Source organism: Cryptomeria japonica, chromosome 11 (assembly GCF_030272615.1).
Source record: "Cryptomeria japonica chromosome 11, Sugi_1.0, whole genome shotgun sequence".
Taxonomy (NCBI): domain Eukaryota; kingdom Viridiplantae; phylum Streptophyta; class Pinopsida; order Cupressales; family Cupressaceae; genus Cryptomeria; species Cryptomeria japonica.
Window position 1 is genome coordinate 510,729,753 of NC_081415.1, and position 19,335 is coordinate 510,749,087.

Here is a 19,335-nt window from a genome sequence, read left to right on the forward strand (position 1 = left end):
GTACGCCTCTTAGTTGTTTCCACATCTGGCAGGGGGGGTTTGTGCGCTGACTAGTTTAGGTACATTACACAAATATTGTCAGATCTCATCCAAAACTTGTCGAATTTGAATTTTTCTAATCCATCTTGAGAATTTTCATTTATCATTCAAAAAAATCAATAAGATCCATTTTTCCATTCCTTTGCAAGCCAACAACCAGATAACTCTCTAGTCAACCCAATTATTAAGTTTTACATGTGTGTGTATTTATATGTGTTGTGGTGGGGGAGGTGGGGGAGGGGAGGCATGGGGAGAGGGGGTTGGTAGGCCTGGGGTGGAGAGGAAGAGCAGGGGATGGGAGTGGGAGTGGGTTATGTGGTGTTGGAGGCTGGGTGGAGGTGTATGTGTGTGGATTCCAGGTTTTTGGCTCCCCCTCACCTTTATGAATTCAGATTTTTGAACTTTGTGACTATGTGCAAATTGCATAGAAACAAAAGACCACACACAACCTGTTATGTCCCTACTAGTTAGAGATCACTATCCTGCAAAACAGATTGTTAGAATACAACAAAAATATATATATATATATATATAACTAATCTAATTTGCAATTTAACTTAAATTACTTAATTAACACTAATCTCAATTCTTATCTAATAAAAAGGATACACGTGCCGTACTGTGATATGTCCTTAGGCGGCTGTGAAGCTCGCCTTCTTGGAACCCATCTTGGCTCCAAGCCATCCAACAAATCGAAGGTTAATTCGATTCCTGTCTTGGATGTAACTTCTTACACCCAAGCCATCCAAGAAATCGAAGGTTAATTCGATTCCTGTCTTGGATGTAACTTCTTACACCCAAGCCATCCAGGACATCCAAGCCATACCAAGGAAGACCATCATAGCTGATCAATTCCTTGCCTTGGATGATGCATCCCATCATCCAAGTCTACCAGAGAGGACCGGCCAAATCCGTCTCTTCTTGGATGAACTTTGTCAACCAAGCCATAACATATATGCATATAGATATTCAGTATATACTGCCTACCAGGGATTATCATAATCCCTCCATTAGGCTAAGGGAATTTCCTCCCTATAGCCTCCATCATATAATCACATTTTTACATTACATTTTACAATTCATTATCATTTTCCATTCCATTCCTAACTTAACATGTATTCCATAACATATATTCAAAAAACTATTCATTAACATGTTTTCAGGAATATTCATTAACATATATTCGAAGATATCCATTATCATATATTCACAGTTATTCATTAACGTATATTCCGAACTATTCATTAATATGTATTCATTAACATATAATTACACATATTTATCAACATATGTTTACACATTCATTAACATATTCACACATATTTATTAACATATTTACACATATTCATTAACATATAAAAACCATTCATTAACATATATATTAAAATATTCATTACTTATATATGTGTGTGTGTGGCACACATGTCCACACACATATATACACTTTGTGACATTACTTACCTATTTGTAACCCGTAGTAGTAGTTCCGGTTCGTATTTTCTCCCTTTGCTGTTCGTAGCCTGCTGTTGCCTTTTTCCCGACCTCCCCTTCCTTTTGGAGTGGTTATTTTATTGTATAAATATCTCTCTATCAAGATGAGGGATCATGTCCTTTCCCCAACCGTGGATGAGGAGTCTTGTCCACAAAGTCAAAACCTTCCTTGCAAAAGACGTCCCTTCAGATGTTGACTTTGCATAACCATTGGAGCCTTGCCAGGAACCGCACCACTTTGGTGTTAATTAATCTATTTGTCTAGAACATAAATCGATATGTAAATTATGAGTATTATTATGTGAGATGGCTGATTTTAATTGTCATTACAGATGTAGTATCGATGCTTTGCCCTTTCATATATGAAGTGATTATCGAATGCCTCAATCATTAATTGTTTTATTATACTCTCGACCTCCTCATAATCATAGGCGCTGCTTCATACATCTCTTCTATATCATCACTGTCGTTAGATATGAGATAGTCCTCTATGGCGATTTACAAAATTGTCTCTATCGATATATGGATCTGCAACTAGGAGTATATATTGTTCTCATTAGGGTACAGATTACATTTCTTAATCGCTGTGTAGTTGTCTTCAGTTTGCTGCCTTCTTCGAATACAGTTGCTGCTCCCTTGTAGTCGATTTTGATTTGGCTTGGGGTGATGCTGATATAGATTTACACATGATTGATAGTGGCTGACTTGACAGAGATACAAACTTCTTTAATAGTATGTATCGTCCTTGGTAAACTTGGCACTAGTTGGATTCATTGGCAACTTATATTTAAGTAATTATGTTTATAAGATAATATTAATTTATTTTAATTTGAATATTTCAATAATATTATTAGTAATAAATATAAATATTAATTTTTAATAAATAGATAAATTTCAAATAATCATTCGTCGGTAATTATATTAAGTAATAATAATAATTGATATATATATGACGATCAAGGAGGGGACATGACACAACCTATTTAAGCATTGCTAGGTCTATGGTTTTAGAATGTATCATTGTATTTAATTTTAATTCTAGGTTGCTGGTTTGGGTTCGGGCACCGGTTCAGGTTCGAAGAACCGGTACGCTGGTACAACAAAATTTTGAAAAGGGGTTTGGGTCATTAGTACAAAAACATGTAAATTATATATATATGCAGCCTATAAGCATGTCACATAGCATCATATAAACAACAAAACCAACATAAACTTGTAATCATAGCATCATGATCATACCATAACAACATCATATACATCAAGTTTAATATCAAAATGATAAAATATTCAAGTATCATTGTTTCAACTTTCAACAATTTAAAGTTTGATCATCAAATGGATTCTCTAATTCGTCATCCTCATTCTCCTCCTCCTCATCATTGACATTGACATTAGATGAATCAATGCCAATGCCCATGACACTTGCACTTGCACTTTAAGTTTGCTCGCTATCTGAGTCATCAAATGCAACAAGCTGAGAAGTGAATTTATCCAAATCAGTATGTTTTGGCTCCATATCCCACATCTTCGTTTCCCCTTGCTTGTAGTCATGTTGCTTGTGTGAAATGAGCCAAGTTAATGTTTTAAAACTCACTTTTAGGGTCATTTTAATTTTTTTTGTGGTGGAATTCAAAAAAATTAAATTTTGCAAAAACAAAAAAATCCATTTTTGGGCTGTCAGACCCCTGGGTTCAACTTGGGTCCTCTTGGGTTCGACTTGGGTCCTCTTGGGTTCGACCCTGGGTCCTCTTGGGTTTGCCCTGATTCGAACCAGGCCTGTGAACCACGAACCCTGTCCGAACCACAGGCGAACCGAACCCGAACCGTACCGGACTAGTACTAGGGGTCTAGGGGGCCGAACCCGGTAACTCGGTTTTAATTCAGGAACGTGATTTGACTTTATAAAAGAATGATTAGACTTTTTAAATATTAAGCTAGGCATTGTGTAATATTTTTAATATATAATATTGTAAATGAGTGAAAATATATGTTTTTCTTTGCAATATAACAATTTTGGTATAGTTCGAATGAGTGTCCCTACTGTATCCTCTAGAATTTGTGATTCTTTGTAGCCATTCCTAAAACACTTCCATGCTTCTTTAGTCCCTTGTTCCCTAAAACTTGCTTGATCATTGGTTTTTTAGATAGATGTTAGGATAGAATGCTTAACAATGGCAATAATAGAGAAGAATAGTTGTCAAAATTTATTTGTTTAGTTTTTGTTTGGTCTTGATTGGAATGTGTTTCTCAATAGAGAGATTTCATTGGTAATCCAAATTGAATAACATCAAATTTATTTAATCTTCATATGCAGGTGGTCAATTTTATCCAGGTGGACTGGCTGTCTGAAATATGAGGTTTGTTATCTCCAATTGCTTTTATTCCCTTTTATTGAGAATGATTGTAGTTCCAAAACCATCATTGCAGGTCATTAGCTTGTATTGAAACTAAAACTATTTTCCTTTGAAAGAATTCTTTATTTTTGTTCATCCATAGGAAAGATCAATTCTTCTTCTTCTTTTTTGTTATTCCTAATACTATATCAGTCTTGCCATTGATTAAACTCTCTCCATGGTTGCATGTCAAACCTTTTTTATTTGTATGTCAAACTAGAATGAATACACCTTTAGTTTTATGTTGTTGATACATAGGTGGAGAAGAATCACCCAAAAGTTAACATAGCAAAATATCTCATGAACTTTGAAGATACATCTATCAATTGTGTAACAATATTGGCTTTTGTCTTGACCTCTTTAGATTTATGATTAGATTATGGTTCCTTTGTTTTACCATGTAAAAAGAATCAATAAGTTTCTAGAAGCCTTTGTAAACAGGGACTAGCATAATGCCTTGAGCAATTATTTTATCTTATTTTACATCACAAACAATACATTCCTTCCCATAAAATTTAGCTAGAGTGATAGGATATTTTGTAATTTGGCTAATAGAGTAATTATTGTTCAAACCTGGAACATACCTAGCATTCTCTATGAAAAGTATGATGCCTATTGAGTGCAGTTATACCATCATCTATCCCATTATTATAATTGATTTGATGCCAGCAAGCGAAACAAAATCCTTGTGTCTATCGTCAGTAGTAAACTTGGTATACTAGTCCTTTGACATGTGAAGTGTCTGGCTGCACTTGAATCAAAGAATCAATAACTACCTTTAGCATTGTCTAAAAAAGCCATCAATGCAAAATGCAAACTCCTCAAAATAGTCTTCCTTGGCATTATTTGCCATATTGGCTTCATATTGTTCTTAATATACCCTAATTTCTGGTAGTAGAAGAATTGCACATTTATTTGTGGTTGTGAAGTAGGAGAAGGATAATTGTGGTTTGTACCTTGAGAATATGCAATGAGTGCAATATTTAAACTCCTAGAAGAAATTTCACTCATTTGAATAGGCTTAGAGACTCCACAAAAGTCCAATAGGAGGGAAACATGCTATTGATGATTAAAGCAACCATTGCTTTCATCCACTAGTTTGTTGACTATAGCAAGCTAATCCCTAAAGTCTTTGATATTTAGAAGATGCTTTGATATAGAGTCACCCTCATGCAGTTTAGTGGAAAATAAGAAATTTTTTAAATATGGGTCCTAACTTTTTTTGAGGTGGGTTATTTGATTTTAGAGTATTCCATAATGTATGTGTAGATGTGCATATTGGACTTCGGGGATTAAATCGTCAAACATAGATAATTTGAGCAATAATAAAGCTTCTTTATGTTTGCCAAAATCATCTAGGTTGTTGGCTTGCCTAGTATCAGTGCCTAACACATTCTATCACACATTTGATACTCAAGGGTAATGAGCATTTTGCAACTCAATATATTTTAATTTTTCCTAGTCAATTTGTGATGACCCCCATGATATCACCTGATGCAAATTATTAAATAATGTTAATATCCTAAAGAGGAAATAAATCATTAAATATTGTTAATTAAATAAGGTTAATATAAATAAACGATTAAAATATTAATGTATTTAATATATAAAATAATAAAGAAAAATATTATTAAATGTCAATGTATTTAATATAAAAAATAATAAAGGATATATATATAATTTATAATAATAAAGAAAGTATTATTTAATACTAAATATATTTACAATGTCAATATTTAATATATGTCAATGTAATAGTTAGTATATTTAAAACATCAAATATTCAAAATATAATAAAGCGCCCTCCCCCCCCCCCCCGCACGATGTAATATATTAACTAGACCCCCCCCCCCCCACCCCACAATTACCCCCGCACAAAGAGATGCAAAGGCTGCGATTACCGTTGCACCCCTTCATGCGGAAGGGGACCCGTGGAGGGGTACATCCCTTCGCGAGGTATAAAGGGGAAAGCAGCAGCACACAGTAGAAGGGAAAAACGCGGGGAAGAAGGAAGGACTGCTACGTGGTTGGAGAGAAGTTCTGGAAGCTACGGCAGCAGGTAAGTAAGGAGGGAATATGGTATTAGATATGTTAATAAATATGAATGATAAAACATGTTATTACGTATGTGAATGAATATAAATTAAATACTTAATACATATGTTGGTGAATATGGTAATGAACAAGTTTAATACATATGTTAGTGAACATAGTAATGAACAGTTTGGTATTATATATACTAATGAATATGAATGATGAACATGATATTACATATGTTTGAGGACTATAAACAATGAATACCTTAATACGTATATTAATGAAAATAGTAATGAACGGTCTAATACATATGTTAAGGAATATAGTAATGAACAAGTTGAATACATATGTTAATGAAAGGTTCTTAGGTGTTAATGAATGTATGAACATAAGTAATAAATACATATCAATGAATAGTAGGAATATATGTTAAGAAATAAATGTGAATATTGGTTAATGAACATTTTTTATGTTAGGGAATACATGTTAAATCAGGAATATGTAAATGTGGATTATGGAATGGAAAATAGTAATAAAATGCAAAAATGTATTATAAATGTGATTACATGTTGAAGGCTATAGGGAGGAAACTCCCTTAGTCTAAGGGAGAGATTATGATAATCCCTAAGGCAGTATATATACTGAATATCTATATGTATATTTATGGCTTGGTTGACTAAGTTCATCCAAGAAGAGACGGATCTGGCCGGTCCCCTCTGAGGACTTGGATGATGAGATGCATCATCCAAGGCAAGGAATTGACATAGGGTCTTCCTTGGATGGCTTGGGTGTAAGAAATTACACCCAAGTCAGAAATCGAATTAACCTTTGATCTCCTGGATGGCTTGGGTGTAAGAACAAGAATCGAATTCACCTTCGATTTCCTCGATGGGTTGGAACCAAGATGGGTTCCAAGAAGACGAGCTTCACGGCCGCCTAAGGACATATGACATATCTCGGTATGGCATTCGTATCCTTTTTTATTAGATGAGAATTGTGATTATGTTAATTAAGTATTTTAAATTGCAAGTTGGATTAGTTATATATATATATTTGTTGTATTCTAACAATCTTGTTTTGCAGGACAGTGATCTCTAACTAGCAGGCACACTACAATTTATTGTGCCTTCGACACTGCTACGTTTTGAATAATGGACAATTACCTAGCAACCCTGGTAAAAATATAGCATCGACAGATAAAGAATCAACAATGAAATATATCAGTTTACCACCTCACTATTAATTATCATGATCGAATAAAGAATGCTTTCGATCTGCATGAATTAATATCATATTGATTTCATTATCGATCGAGTAATGATTGATCAACATTGCTTACATTGTATGTACGTTGAATACCTTTCTTATTGGCATATTAAACATATGTTAGTGGGTACTTAACTAATAGTAAGTGACCGTTCATAAAACGGTATTCATAATACTGTTTAAGTGCCATCAGCTCAAGACATGCCTCCACTTTGTGGAGACATGTCCACTCAAAACATGCCCCCCCGATACAAGTATATATGCAGACCCGATAAGGCAATATTGAGCAATTAAAATCGAACATTCTCAGCCTTGTTTGGACCTGCAAAACACAGTCTTCATTAGAATCATAAATCACATATATTCAGAAATATTAATTACAGTCTAGCAACTATCAAATCTGAGAGGAGTACGATCTGCATTTACAAACCCCCAAAAACATTTTTTTCTCAAAACTCTAATCCTTTTTGCAAAATTGGTGCAGACATAAAAATCTCTCGACTTTTCACTGACTTAGACAAACTTCAGATTTTTAGAAAATTTGTGTAAACTGCCGTCCAAAAATTAAATGCAGACTTTAAAATGAATTTTTAAACAGAAATACTTGAAATACTATTAAAACATGTGATTGCCTACCTAAATGTGCTTAGAAAATTAAACCACATGCAATTGTAGCTACTACTAATGATGAATTCTCATGTTTTTTCCTACTCATGATTGAAAAAATCTATGGTTTTTGTTGCTCGTGATTTGAAAAAACTATAATTTTGTACAATTTTTTATTCCCTTGTGCAACCTTCCGCACAAGTTTCTCTTGCTCTAAACAACACGAATATATACTCTCAAATTTTTTCTCACATGACATCTGTTTCTACTGCAATCTCTGATAACTTTCACAAATTTCTTTATACAATATCCTGGACACAACTGCAAATTATATTGTGTGAAATGATATTGTGCCCTCACAGTTTATTGTTCCTTGCAAATGCTGCGATGACCTACCACTTGATTCAACTGTGCCTTACAACCTTCTCTCATCCCGACCTTCGAACTTCATGTGATTCATGTTGTACCTGATTTACTAGGCTATCCTCAACATGATCTGACTTTGATACCAATGCTAGTATGAGAAAAGAATGAATTGGGAGAAGAGGCTTGTCTTAGGAAGAGATGGAAGCCTTATATTATTGAAGAACATCTAATAATAGATGATAGTTATGTAGGCCACAATGTTGGGAATTACAGAAAAAAGATGCCAAAAGAAGTTTAAGTGGAATTACACTATTACATTTTGAGGAGTTATAACATACTATTCTAATATATGATTGATATCTTAATAGTAATCGCCAATGATGTGGAGAAATTGCTGCTTTTCCTACTTTTGGAGAAGTGCCATAAAATTAAATTATACAAGGGCACAAAATAAGCAGTTGATAGAGCACATAATACCATTTCATTTAATCAATGGTCAACTCTACACATTTGGGATTGATGAAGTTTTACATTGATATGTGTTGCAAGCTAAATGCAAAAGGTGCATTGAAGAATGTCGTGAAGTCAAGTTGGACGACATTACCATGGGAAAATAATAATGTAAAAAAAATCTTGCAACGATTCTAGTGGCCTACTTTACACAAGGTTGCACATGATTATGCTAGAAGCTGTGATATTTGCCAATGTAAAGACAAGCCTAACAGAAGAGATGAGTTGCCACTCAATCTAGTAATGGCTTAACAATTATTTGAAAAATGGACCATTGATTTTCTTATACTGATTGATTTAGCATACAGCCTGCTACTTTAGTGCATAGTACTATATAATTGTGTAATGTCCTCACTTTGAAATATAATTTAATAATAAATAATAATAAAATTAAAATACAAAAGAATAAAAATAAAAATTAAATAAAAATATTAAAGAACATAATTAAAATTTGATTCAAGTTAATGAATGGTCAAAAGGCATGAAATAATAAGTTGAGACTCAGTCAAGAACACTTCAAGGAGGCGAATTGGAGATTAGGACAATGTTACATCAAGAAGGAACAACATCGACATGGAGAACTTAGATTCAGCAACAGGAAATAATCAAGGCAAGATTCACACTACAAGGAAGTGGTGAGAGATCAAGGATTCCACAACATGAAGTCAAGAATGACACCAAGGAATGACAAAATTAAGATCATGAATAAGTGAAAATCGATCATCATCACTTTGAGAAAACTGAATAATGTTGAGTATCAAGAGATATTACTCAACACTCATTCATGATGATGAATCAAGTCTACAAGTGCAAGTTGAGGTGTCATCCTAGTCACTACTCACCCAACCAGAGGATTCCACATCGGCATGTCCGGAGGCACAAACTCCAATGTGCCTACCCCCACTATCTATTTGTCAAATATTCAAGAGAAGAGATGTGTCCAAATATTGTAATTATTTCATTGGCTAAGAAGAGTTTGTTTTAACAAACCCTAATTAGGGTTTTCATCTTGTAATTTTGGCCATTGATCTAAAATCAATCATGGCCATTCATTTGTAAAGGGAGCACTATAAAAGGCTTCTCTCTCTCATTTGTAAAGGTTAATAGTTAATAGAGTTTAATAGCGAATAACAGATTAATAGTTAGTAGCTCAAGAATAGTAGATAGCAGCTAGAGTAGAGTAGGAGGAGAAGGCAGAAATTATTGCCAAAGTTGTAAATAAATTTCCTTTTCATTGAAGTTATGGTGGAATGTTTTGTTTCTTTACAAGTGCATGGTTTCTTGTTGGATTTTCATGTTAGATAATGAATAATTTGATGAGTGAAAGAACTTTGTGCATGATCAATGGTGGAATTCATATGTCCATACCACTATTAATTTGTTGATTGTAAGTTTGCCTGGTGTGGTCAACTGGAATTCTTAATAAGCTTAACTTCAATTGCTATTCACACTTTGATATGCATTGCCTTGACGGTATCCCTGTTGTTTATAGTGATTTGAACATCATTTTACTCTCCTTAGAAGATCGCACTAAGCTTTGTGGAGTTGTTGCTTTGCATGTCAAAGCAAGGCTTAGTGGAGTTTCACCAAAGGTTGTCCATTGTCTCTTGCATTCTTAGGAGTAGCATAGTCTTCCTAAACCCATCTCTTTTTTTCTTTTTTATTTTTAATTCTCCAAGCAAATAGATAGAATCTAAGTTCCAATGACATCTAAGCATTCAACATTTAATTATCCAGCGTAAGTCCCCTTGGATTACCAGCAATCACATCAACCATTGAGCTTATCCACGAGTCAAGATCTGACAGTAGAAACCTTGGAGTTGTCTCATTTGATCGCGAAGCATAGCATTTGAGAGACTTTGTTCAAGAGAGGATAAGATACCTTTGTATTTTATTTTGTGTTTGATTGTGCATAAAAAACACATCAACACCATCCATCGTGGCAACTTGTTATGCTGACTTGTAACATTTTGACTTTGCTTGTTCAACAAACTGCCATGTTAGTGTTATTGTACCTTCCTTAATATATTTAAATTGAAGGTTCTTGACTTCGATTTTTCTAATTTACTTAGAAAGAGACTGCTGCTCTTTATCGGGCCTGTCTTGGTAGTCATAGATTTATAAGTATGCTGCTTGCACAGACATCATAATTGGTGTCCCTTCAATATATTAATAGATATATTTTTCTTTGGTTTGACCAGATACCTTTGATTTTTCTTGAATAATTTTTTTACTTCAATTGCTGCTCATATCCCATATTCTTCTTTCACCTTTTCAGACTCATTTGAAGTCAATCACTTCTGTCTGTCTGTTGCCATGCATACACTGGGACTGAAATCACTGTATATATATATTACTGGGACTCTCTGTCTGTTATTGTATGATCAGACTAGGACATAATACACATGTATGATCAGACTGTAAAATATTTATTAGATTTAGGACGATATGTTCATCAACTATACTAATTCAGTAAGTATAGTGGTTCAATATGTTCATCAATCTCCATAACATAGTAATATGTTCATCAATCTCTGTTAACAAATTCCTTTGACATCGATGACAATTTTTCATCAATCTCATCTATGCACCTTTGACATCAATGACAACATTTCCAACAGATGTTGTAACCATAATCTCTGCCTCTATCTCCATGCCATCCCCACTAACATCATGTGTGTCTTCTTGTGCTCTATGCTCCTCTGCCATGGCTATAGCCTCACACTCTATCCGCCTGGTCAACTAAATTGAGGTCCTCATCACTAAAGATAGGATCTGAAACCTCAGTGATCCAATCAGATTGTGTATCAACCTCCTCTAGTGTGATGGGTGTGGAGTCAATGCCCAAAATTTGTTTGTTGCAAAGACAAAGGTTGTAATGAACATAGACTAGATCATTCAACCTTTCCATGGACAGTCTATTGTGCTTCTTGGAGTGTATGTGCCCAAACATACTTGCACTCACAATCCGAAGCACTACATGGTTGGCTCAATTTTTGAATTGCAAACCTTTGAAGATTTGGTATCTTAGCACCAAAAAGTTCCCACCATCTATCTGAGATGAGAAAAAGAAAAAAGTAATCTCATTATCCAACTTTATGTTTCAACATTTAATAATAATATAAAAGAGGAAAAGTTTATTACATTTTTAAACTTAAATTATGTAGTTAATATATTTTTACTTGGCTGCAATGTCATCTGATTATCTTAGCACATGTAACGAAAAAAGAGCTCTCCTTGTGCAAGTCTAAAGGTTTCGATCTCGTGGACTATTTATGTTGTAACACTAGGCAACATCTGCTCTATCACTATGTAGAGCCCATTGAGAACCTCCCCATCCACCTTGAAATTAGGGTGGTATTGTAATGCCGGATTGAGGTAATAAGTGGCTGCATGTAGGGGCTTGTGAAGCTGGAGGTGCCATCGTCTATCAAATCTCCAAATGGGACGATATTTAGCCTCAACTCCTACATAGATGGGTCTAATGGCCTCCTTGCCACTATCAATGCCCTCATATATGCAGCCCATTGCAAGCATCTCCCCATCAATAACACGTAGGTGAGTTACCAAAGGCTCAATGAACTGCAATTATTGTGAAACATTAACTTAACATAAGTAAGTGTAAACAAAAATAAACAAATAAAAGAAAAATATGAGTAAAAATTAAAACATAATATAGAATTAGGTTTTCATTTACCTTTACAATCTTAGCAACAAGTACCCAAAAGCCTGTCTCATCAAACGTGCAATTTGCCACATCAACCCCTACAATGGTCTTAGCATATGATGAAGAAGTCCACTCCTCACTAACAAACATGTGCCTCAAAGCTCCCGTTGACTGAAGCAAGGATTGTAATGTGATGAAATCTGTTGTAAATCGGGTAATGTATGGATGAGTGAACTCCTCCTACCCCATGAATTGCCTCATTAGGTTGAGAATCCATGTGTGATTGTATACGAATTTACAAATGTTTTAGGCTGACTCCACACTTTTTTTTTATTCATGGAATCTTGTTGGAAATCCTCCAATATGAGGTCAAGGCAATGGCCAACACATGGAGTTCAAAATAATGATGGGTGCCTCTCCATAATAATCTACTTGAAGCAACATAATTTGCTGCATTATCCATCACCACTTGCATGACATTCTCCTCACCCACCTCAGCTAGGACTTCCTCTAAAGCTTCACAAAGGAATGTGGCATATTTGGCATGTGTTGAAGCATCAATTGATTTGATGAATATGGTGCCACCTATAAAAGAAACAAAATCAATGATTTAATAAAGCATAAGTTAAAAATATTAATCACTAAATAAATGCGTTGTAGGAAGTACAATCACTTGAGGAAGAAACAAGAAAATTCAAATATGTTCTATTTCTTCTATCAGTCCAACCATCAGTCATGATGGTGCAACCCTTCCTCCATATCAATTGTTGCTCCTTTATTGTGGCTTTTACATCAGTCACCTTTTGTGTCAAAATTGGGCCCTTTATGTCATCTTCACTAGGGGCTTTGAACCCTGCCCCACAAACAGTAATGGCATTAACCATATTTTGCCAATAAGGAGACCTAACACATGTCACAAATAAATTAATAAAATTTAAGTATTGTAAAATGGTGAGTTTAATTTTGAATTTGATATACTTCTAAATATAAAAATTCAAGAAACAAAGAATCAAAATATACATTTTAAAACAATCAAACAAAAAAGAATTCTGGCTGCATGGAATGGAATGGTGTAATATACCAAAAGTCTCCAATTGCATGTCTTGTTGCATCATGTATGTCCTTGTTCTAACTCATGCTCTCAATCAACATTTGGGAACTTGGAGTTGTGTGTGGCAAAAGATATGAATCCATCCTAGATTCACAAACTCTAGGCTCAATGCTAACACTAGCATTGGCACTAGCACCAACACCAACACCAACACCAACATTAGCACTACCAAGCCCAACACCTGAAGAAGAACAAAATGGATGCATGGAAGAAGACTCTCCGAGTCTCCACTACCACCAATTCCTACCATCTCGTTTTGTAGCTCAAATGTTTCTAGTAGTACTTGCATCTCATGCATAACCTCAGGAGGCACTTGTGAGCATGGCATAACATCATGGACTGGTATATGTGCAAGCTGGTATTTCGATCAATTAATGCCTCCTCCATGATAAACTATTTTGCAATAATAGCATTTTACCTCTCCTTTTTTTGGCTGAGGTAAAAATTTAAGCATGTTTCCAACATGAGTCCCTTCTAATTGGGGTTTTGGACATTGTGATAAAGATGACTTGAAATTTCAAGGCTGTTGCAATAACATATAAATACAAAAAAATTAACATTTATGATTTATCATTATTAAACCAATACAAAAAATGTAGGATTTGCAACTATAAAATTATAATTTTTTACAAAAAATACCTAGGGTTTGTCTATAAAAAATCAATCACCTAGGGTTCTTTCTTTGATCTACTAAAATAAAATTGAAAAAATAAATGAAATGCAAAAAAACACAAAAAACCATCAAAATACAAACTCACCTCTTAAATCAACCTTGAAATCAGTTGAGAGCTCCTTCCGATCATTGGTAGACACATATTGATGCACCAAATGTATCTACGAAGCTGCCAAATGCGATTAAACAATGAATTTTAGCTCTACCTCCTTGCTGGTTTCCCTACAATGCACTCTATATTTTTCTCACAACTCTCTTTTCTCCTTCTATTTTGGCTTCAAAATGAAATAATGTTGCTTTAAGGGTAGATGATCAACAATAAGTAAAAAAAAAAAGAGTTAAAACATTTAATTTTTTTTTGATATTCCTATTGATTGTCGCGCGATAGAGTGGACATTAGAACACGCCCAGAGTCAGCGAGTCTAGGGAATCCACATACTTGATGAGTTTGAGAAAGACTTGGCCGAGCCCAAGTTCGCGTCCCCCAGCTCGGTGAGCTTGACTCACCTCTGACTTGCCTCAGACTCGTGAATCTGGACATGTCTCGTAACACTGATCTAGACCGCCAAGTTCAATGCCATAAATATATGTCAATCATAGCTGAACTCTAGCTCTCCAAGATCTTTGGAGTTCTCCCAAGCACACCCAAAGGCTAATGGGAAAACCGAAAAACTGGCCAAACACTCACAGAAGAACATTGCGTAAAAAATGGGGACATCACATTGGTTGCCCATTGAGTATAATCAGTGACCGAGAAACAAACTTAATTCACCAATTGTTCAAGTACTTACTGACTTTCATAATCCAACACCATAAGAGCAGACCATATCATCCTTAAGCAGATGGGACTGTTGAAACCTTAAACAAGATTTTGGTAAACCTCCTACTAAAGGTATGTGATGTTGTGAGAAAAGATTGGGTTGAAGGAATACTTGTGGTCCTTTGGGTGCATTACACAACGTCTAAGAGGCTAACTGGATACACTTCAATTCAGCTGACATTTGGAAAGGAGGCTGTGGTACTTATTAAAGTTTTGATGGCAAGCCTACACATTGTGCATATTGCCCAATTAGACAATGAAATTTTCATAGAAGAACGTTTGAATGAATTAGGAGCATTCAAAGAAAAGCATCTGTGCTTTGGATCTAGTGCGTAGAAAACTAGAGACAAAAAGTATTGCATGATCACCATATCAAGCAAAGAAGTTTGAAATCATTAGCAGTCTACGCACCTCCTTTCTTTATTTGGCCTTCCCAGAGAAGTTTGAATTCACTCGGATCCATGTCCGGCCTCCAACCACTAATTAGAGACTTCAGGAGTTTCGTTGAGCACTGCTCAATACAGTGTATAGCTGCCTCGCTATTTTCCCAGTCATCATTGAGGCTATTTAAGACATCATTCTTCATTGTTACAGCCTTGAACCAATCTTCAAAAATATTGAGACCATAAGGCTCGAAGATTTGCTGAGCATTTGGAATTTTCGAGTGGGTCCAAAATAAAGCCCTCATGATCGGAAGCAGCCTGCCAATTATCTTTCATTTCTTTCCAAAGTCATCTTTTAGGGACTTGACCCTTTGGAAGATTTCGTCTGTAGTCAGTCTATAATCAGCCAAGTTGTTAATCACCGTGTCCCCCATTCTTATGATCTCCTCTATCCACTCCCTGACTGCCTTTGTGGTGTCTCGGGCACTTTCGAACTCAGCCGTAGTCTTCTGCGCTAAGGCCAATGGAGGAATGTGAGATTCAGCAGCATGTTGTAGTGGTTTTAGTAAATGATCAATGTATCCCTCAGCCTGGTCAACACGAGCTCTATACATGTCCCGTTCAACAGTCATTTCATCCAGTTACCGAAGTATGTTCTGAACAGAGTCCTTGAACTCTTCTCTCTCTTGTTCCTTGGTCGCCTTCCCTAGCAGGATAGATGTGATGCTATAATCAGCCAATGCGACCTGTTTTGCTGGTTTGTCCTTGGGTGGAGCAGCAACATGAATCGTCTGATTCCTCTGTTCGTCCTTGGTGATCCTTGAGTAAGTTCTTGGCTTCTTCTTTCCTTTAACCTGTGATTCTCCTATTCAAGAGAATATGTCCTCCAGGTTAATTGGCGGCTTGACATCTGCTTTCCGTTGTGCTCGGGCTATCAACTAGTCGTGAGGGATGGTTTGCCCTGATGTAACCACCAACTCCCCACTTTGTCCTCTAGATGTCTCAGTGGACTCATTGCCTATTCGTGGGAGATTAGATGTAGAGGGTGGATTAGGCGCTGTATCTGGTCCCTTACTCACAATTGAGTTTTCTCCCACTTCATTGAGCAACTGATGTGTAGCTTCTTATAGCGGTTGCTCCTCAGCTCTATTGGGTTCTTGGGTTCTATCCTCTTCCTTTTCTCCCTCAACTGTGGTGTTATCTCGGTTGTCACCATCCTCCTGCTGCACCTCATGTCTGTTCCCCTCTGTGAGCTCTTGTTTGTCAATCTCCTTATCTGGCACAATTTCTCCATCTTCGACCCAATTTTCAGGTCTCTCCAAACTAATGATCTGTGTCTCTGTTTCTTGCTCACTTTACGTCTGTGCATCATTCGCCTCTGGTGCAATTGGATCATTCTGTGAAGGTGGGGTTGGTAGATGATCAAACTCAACTATATCATCATCAGAACTGGGATCCTTGGACGAGGTAGTGACTTCTAGCCTCCTAATTGGTATCTTTTCCCTTCTTGTTCTCTTTGATGTCCAAGCTCCCTTGCTGGCCTTTGCTTTCTTTCTTTTCTTCTCTGGATTTTAACTTCTTCTTCCCTTGGCACACTTGATGCTCCTTTGTCCTCTAAAGAATGGGAATCAAGATTGCCCATCATATTATAGGTGAACTGGGTCCCTTCATGAGTTAGCCTTTCTATTTGCTGGGATAGCCAGTTATCTGTATATGTTCTAGGACCTTCCATGATGGCCTCGAAGTTTGTGATCGGGTCTTGAGCCCAGTTAATGGCTGGTGGGAGGTCCTTGACTACCTCATAATCTTGGGTTTGCAGGCAATTTCCATAGTCAACTACTTGATCTGGGACTTGGCGATACTTGAAATCTCTCATTTGTTGAACAATTAACCTCGAGTATTCTCGCGAGCGGACCTCAAAGTCATCTAGGCAGTTAGCCTAGTAGTCTTCTATGGATGCCTTACCCCTGTAATGCCTGCCATAGACCTTCTTTCCTAGCCGGGTAGGGTCGAAGTATTTCCTGGGGAGATGCTCTTGCAAGCAATATGTTGCCAATTCATCAAAGGACTCCTCGACCTGCACAAAGTTTTTGAAATACACATCATTCTTCCCTATGATCATTGGGATGGTGAACCCTGACTGCCTCTTCTCTTTGAGTATATGTCCTGCTGGGTGTGCTTGTCTTGCAACTTCCATGAGGACTATTTTGTCTAATGGATAACGGGGAAGCCGGTATGGTGCTCCCTCGAAGCCCGAGATTCTGATGTAGGTAAAGCGAGGGAACTGGATGAACCATGCCTCGTATTTCCATATCAGGGCGGTAGCCTGTATTGACAACCTTATGTGTAATCCCCCCTGCATCATCCTAACCATGCGCATTGTGAATGCATCATTCACGCCCTCATATTAACCAACTGCATAGGCAATGTTGTTTTTATCCCTTTGAGTTATGTTATAATAGTGCAGTTGGGGTTAGCAGTCATATGTCTTCACCTGATTGGGTCCATTCCCAATTTCACCCTGGCAGCAGTTGATGCCTAGCGAAGATATAGACAGAGTAGGAGGTCATGTTAAAGTATTTCTTCTCCTCGAGCTCCACTAGTTGCATGTGAATGTTATCGCTAATGATCTGAGCCTAGTCAAACTTAGCCTTTCCATTAAAGACCTGCTCGGTGAAATAGAACATCCAATACTCATACAAGTTAGATTGGGGGAGCCCCATAGCTCGGCTAAGCAGCATGACCATGTCCCCGTACTCATCATTGAATTCGCTTCTGTAGGTCTTTTTGATGATCCTAGTGCTCGGGGCTCTTCTTACTTTAAACCATTCTTCGTTTATTAGTATCTTGCACTTATTGGGATCCTCGTCAATAGCGAGCTGAGCATCATCAATGGTCACTGCGGTGGCACGTTCAGGCAACGGGATGACAAATGCTTCTTGGATGGCCCTAGTTGTGAAGTCGGCCACTACCATTCCCTTTACCACCACCATTCTTGTTTTCGGTTAATAGTGCCTTGCGGCCTCGACCACAAGCTCAAAATTTTGTACTGCCGGTGGGAAACCAGCAGCCTGTACGATGCCACTTTCTAGCATCCGCCTGGGTTTTCCATATGCATTTGGAGTATACACTCTGCCTCTGAAGTCTTGAATGTTTATATCCCCAATATTATCCCAATCAGTCTGGACCTTTGACTCTTTGATCACCCCCTAATACTTGTATTTCATTTTTTCCAGCTTGTGGGGAATGTCGGCTCTGGAGGTTTGTGATGTTCTTGGTGCACTGGGTGCCTTCGAAGACTTTGCCGCCTAATTAGGCATTTATCCTGCACACTTGGACATGGATTACGAGACAATTTTAAGGTGAAAAGCGGGTCAGTAGTGCTAGAAGACGACGTTAGCATAAAAATTGATGATCAGCGAGATAATTTGAAACTCGAAAGCATGTTTAAAACAGGTTATTTAAACAATTTAAACTCTACGTTTTATATACGAACTAGACACTGAAGATTAGTTGGTTTGAGCAGATTTTTGAGATGTTGTTTCTAATTGTTGATGCTTTTTAAAAAAAGTTGCTGCGGTTCAGGTTCATCATTCAAATTTTAGCTTTGATTGAGCGTTTTGAATGTTTTGAGGATGATTTTGCGATTGCCATTTCTTAAAGATGAGTTTATGCAACCAAAACAGTTTCAGACCGGAATTCCTAAATTTTGCCTGTGTTTGAATTTTGGCTGAAAGGTTAATTTAGCAAATGATAGTTTTTAATTGGGTGTTTAGTTTTCAAAATTCAATTTTGAATTTTACCTTGTATATTGAACCCTAGGCTAAGCAACATGATTATTTTGCACAAATTTAAATCATTTTGAAGAAGAAATTCAAACTAACTTGGAGATTTTGGTTTTCAAATGACTTTGCCTAAAAAGACTTCTCCTGCGCGATTTTTCCCTAACCTTAGACACTTCTCCTTAGCAATA

At 36.6% G+C, this 19,335-nt stretch overlaps 1 protein-coding gene across 5 annotated transcripts in view; it reads left to right on the plus strand.

Moving 5' to 3' along the window:
* Window positions 1-19,335, plus strand: part of LOC131034701 (uncharacterized) — a 234,047-nt gene that overhangs the window by 188,810 nt on the left and 25,902 nt on the right. For all 5 annotated transcript variants that reach the window (XR_009103870.2, XM_057966440.2, XM_057966307.2 and 2 more), the window contains one exon: window positions 3,845-3,887. Coding sequence is in view for 4 of the 5 variants with exons in the window: in XM_057966440.2 (XP_057822423.1) it covers window positions 3,845-3,887 (43 nt within the window). In the remaining variant the exon portion in view is untranslated. The remainder of the gene's footprint in view (window positions 1-3,844; window positions 3,888-19,335) is intronic.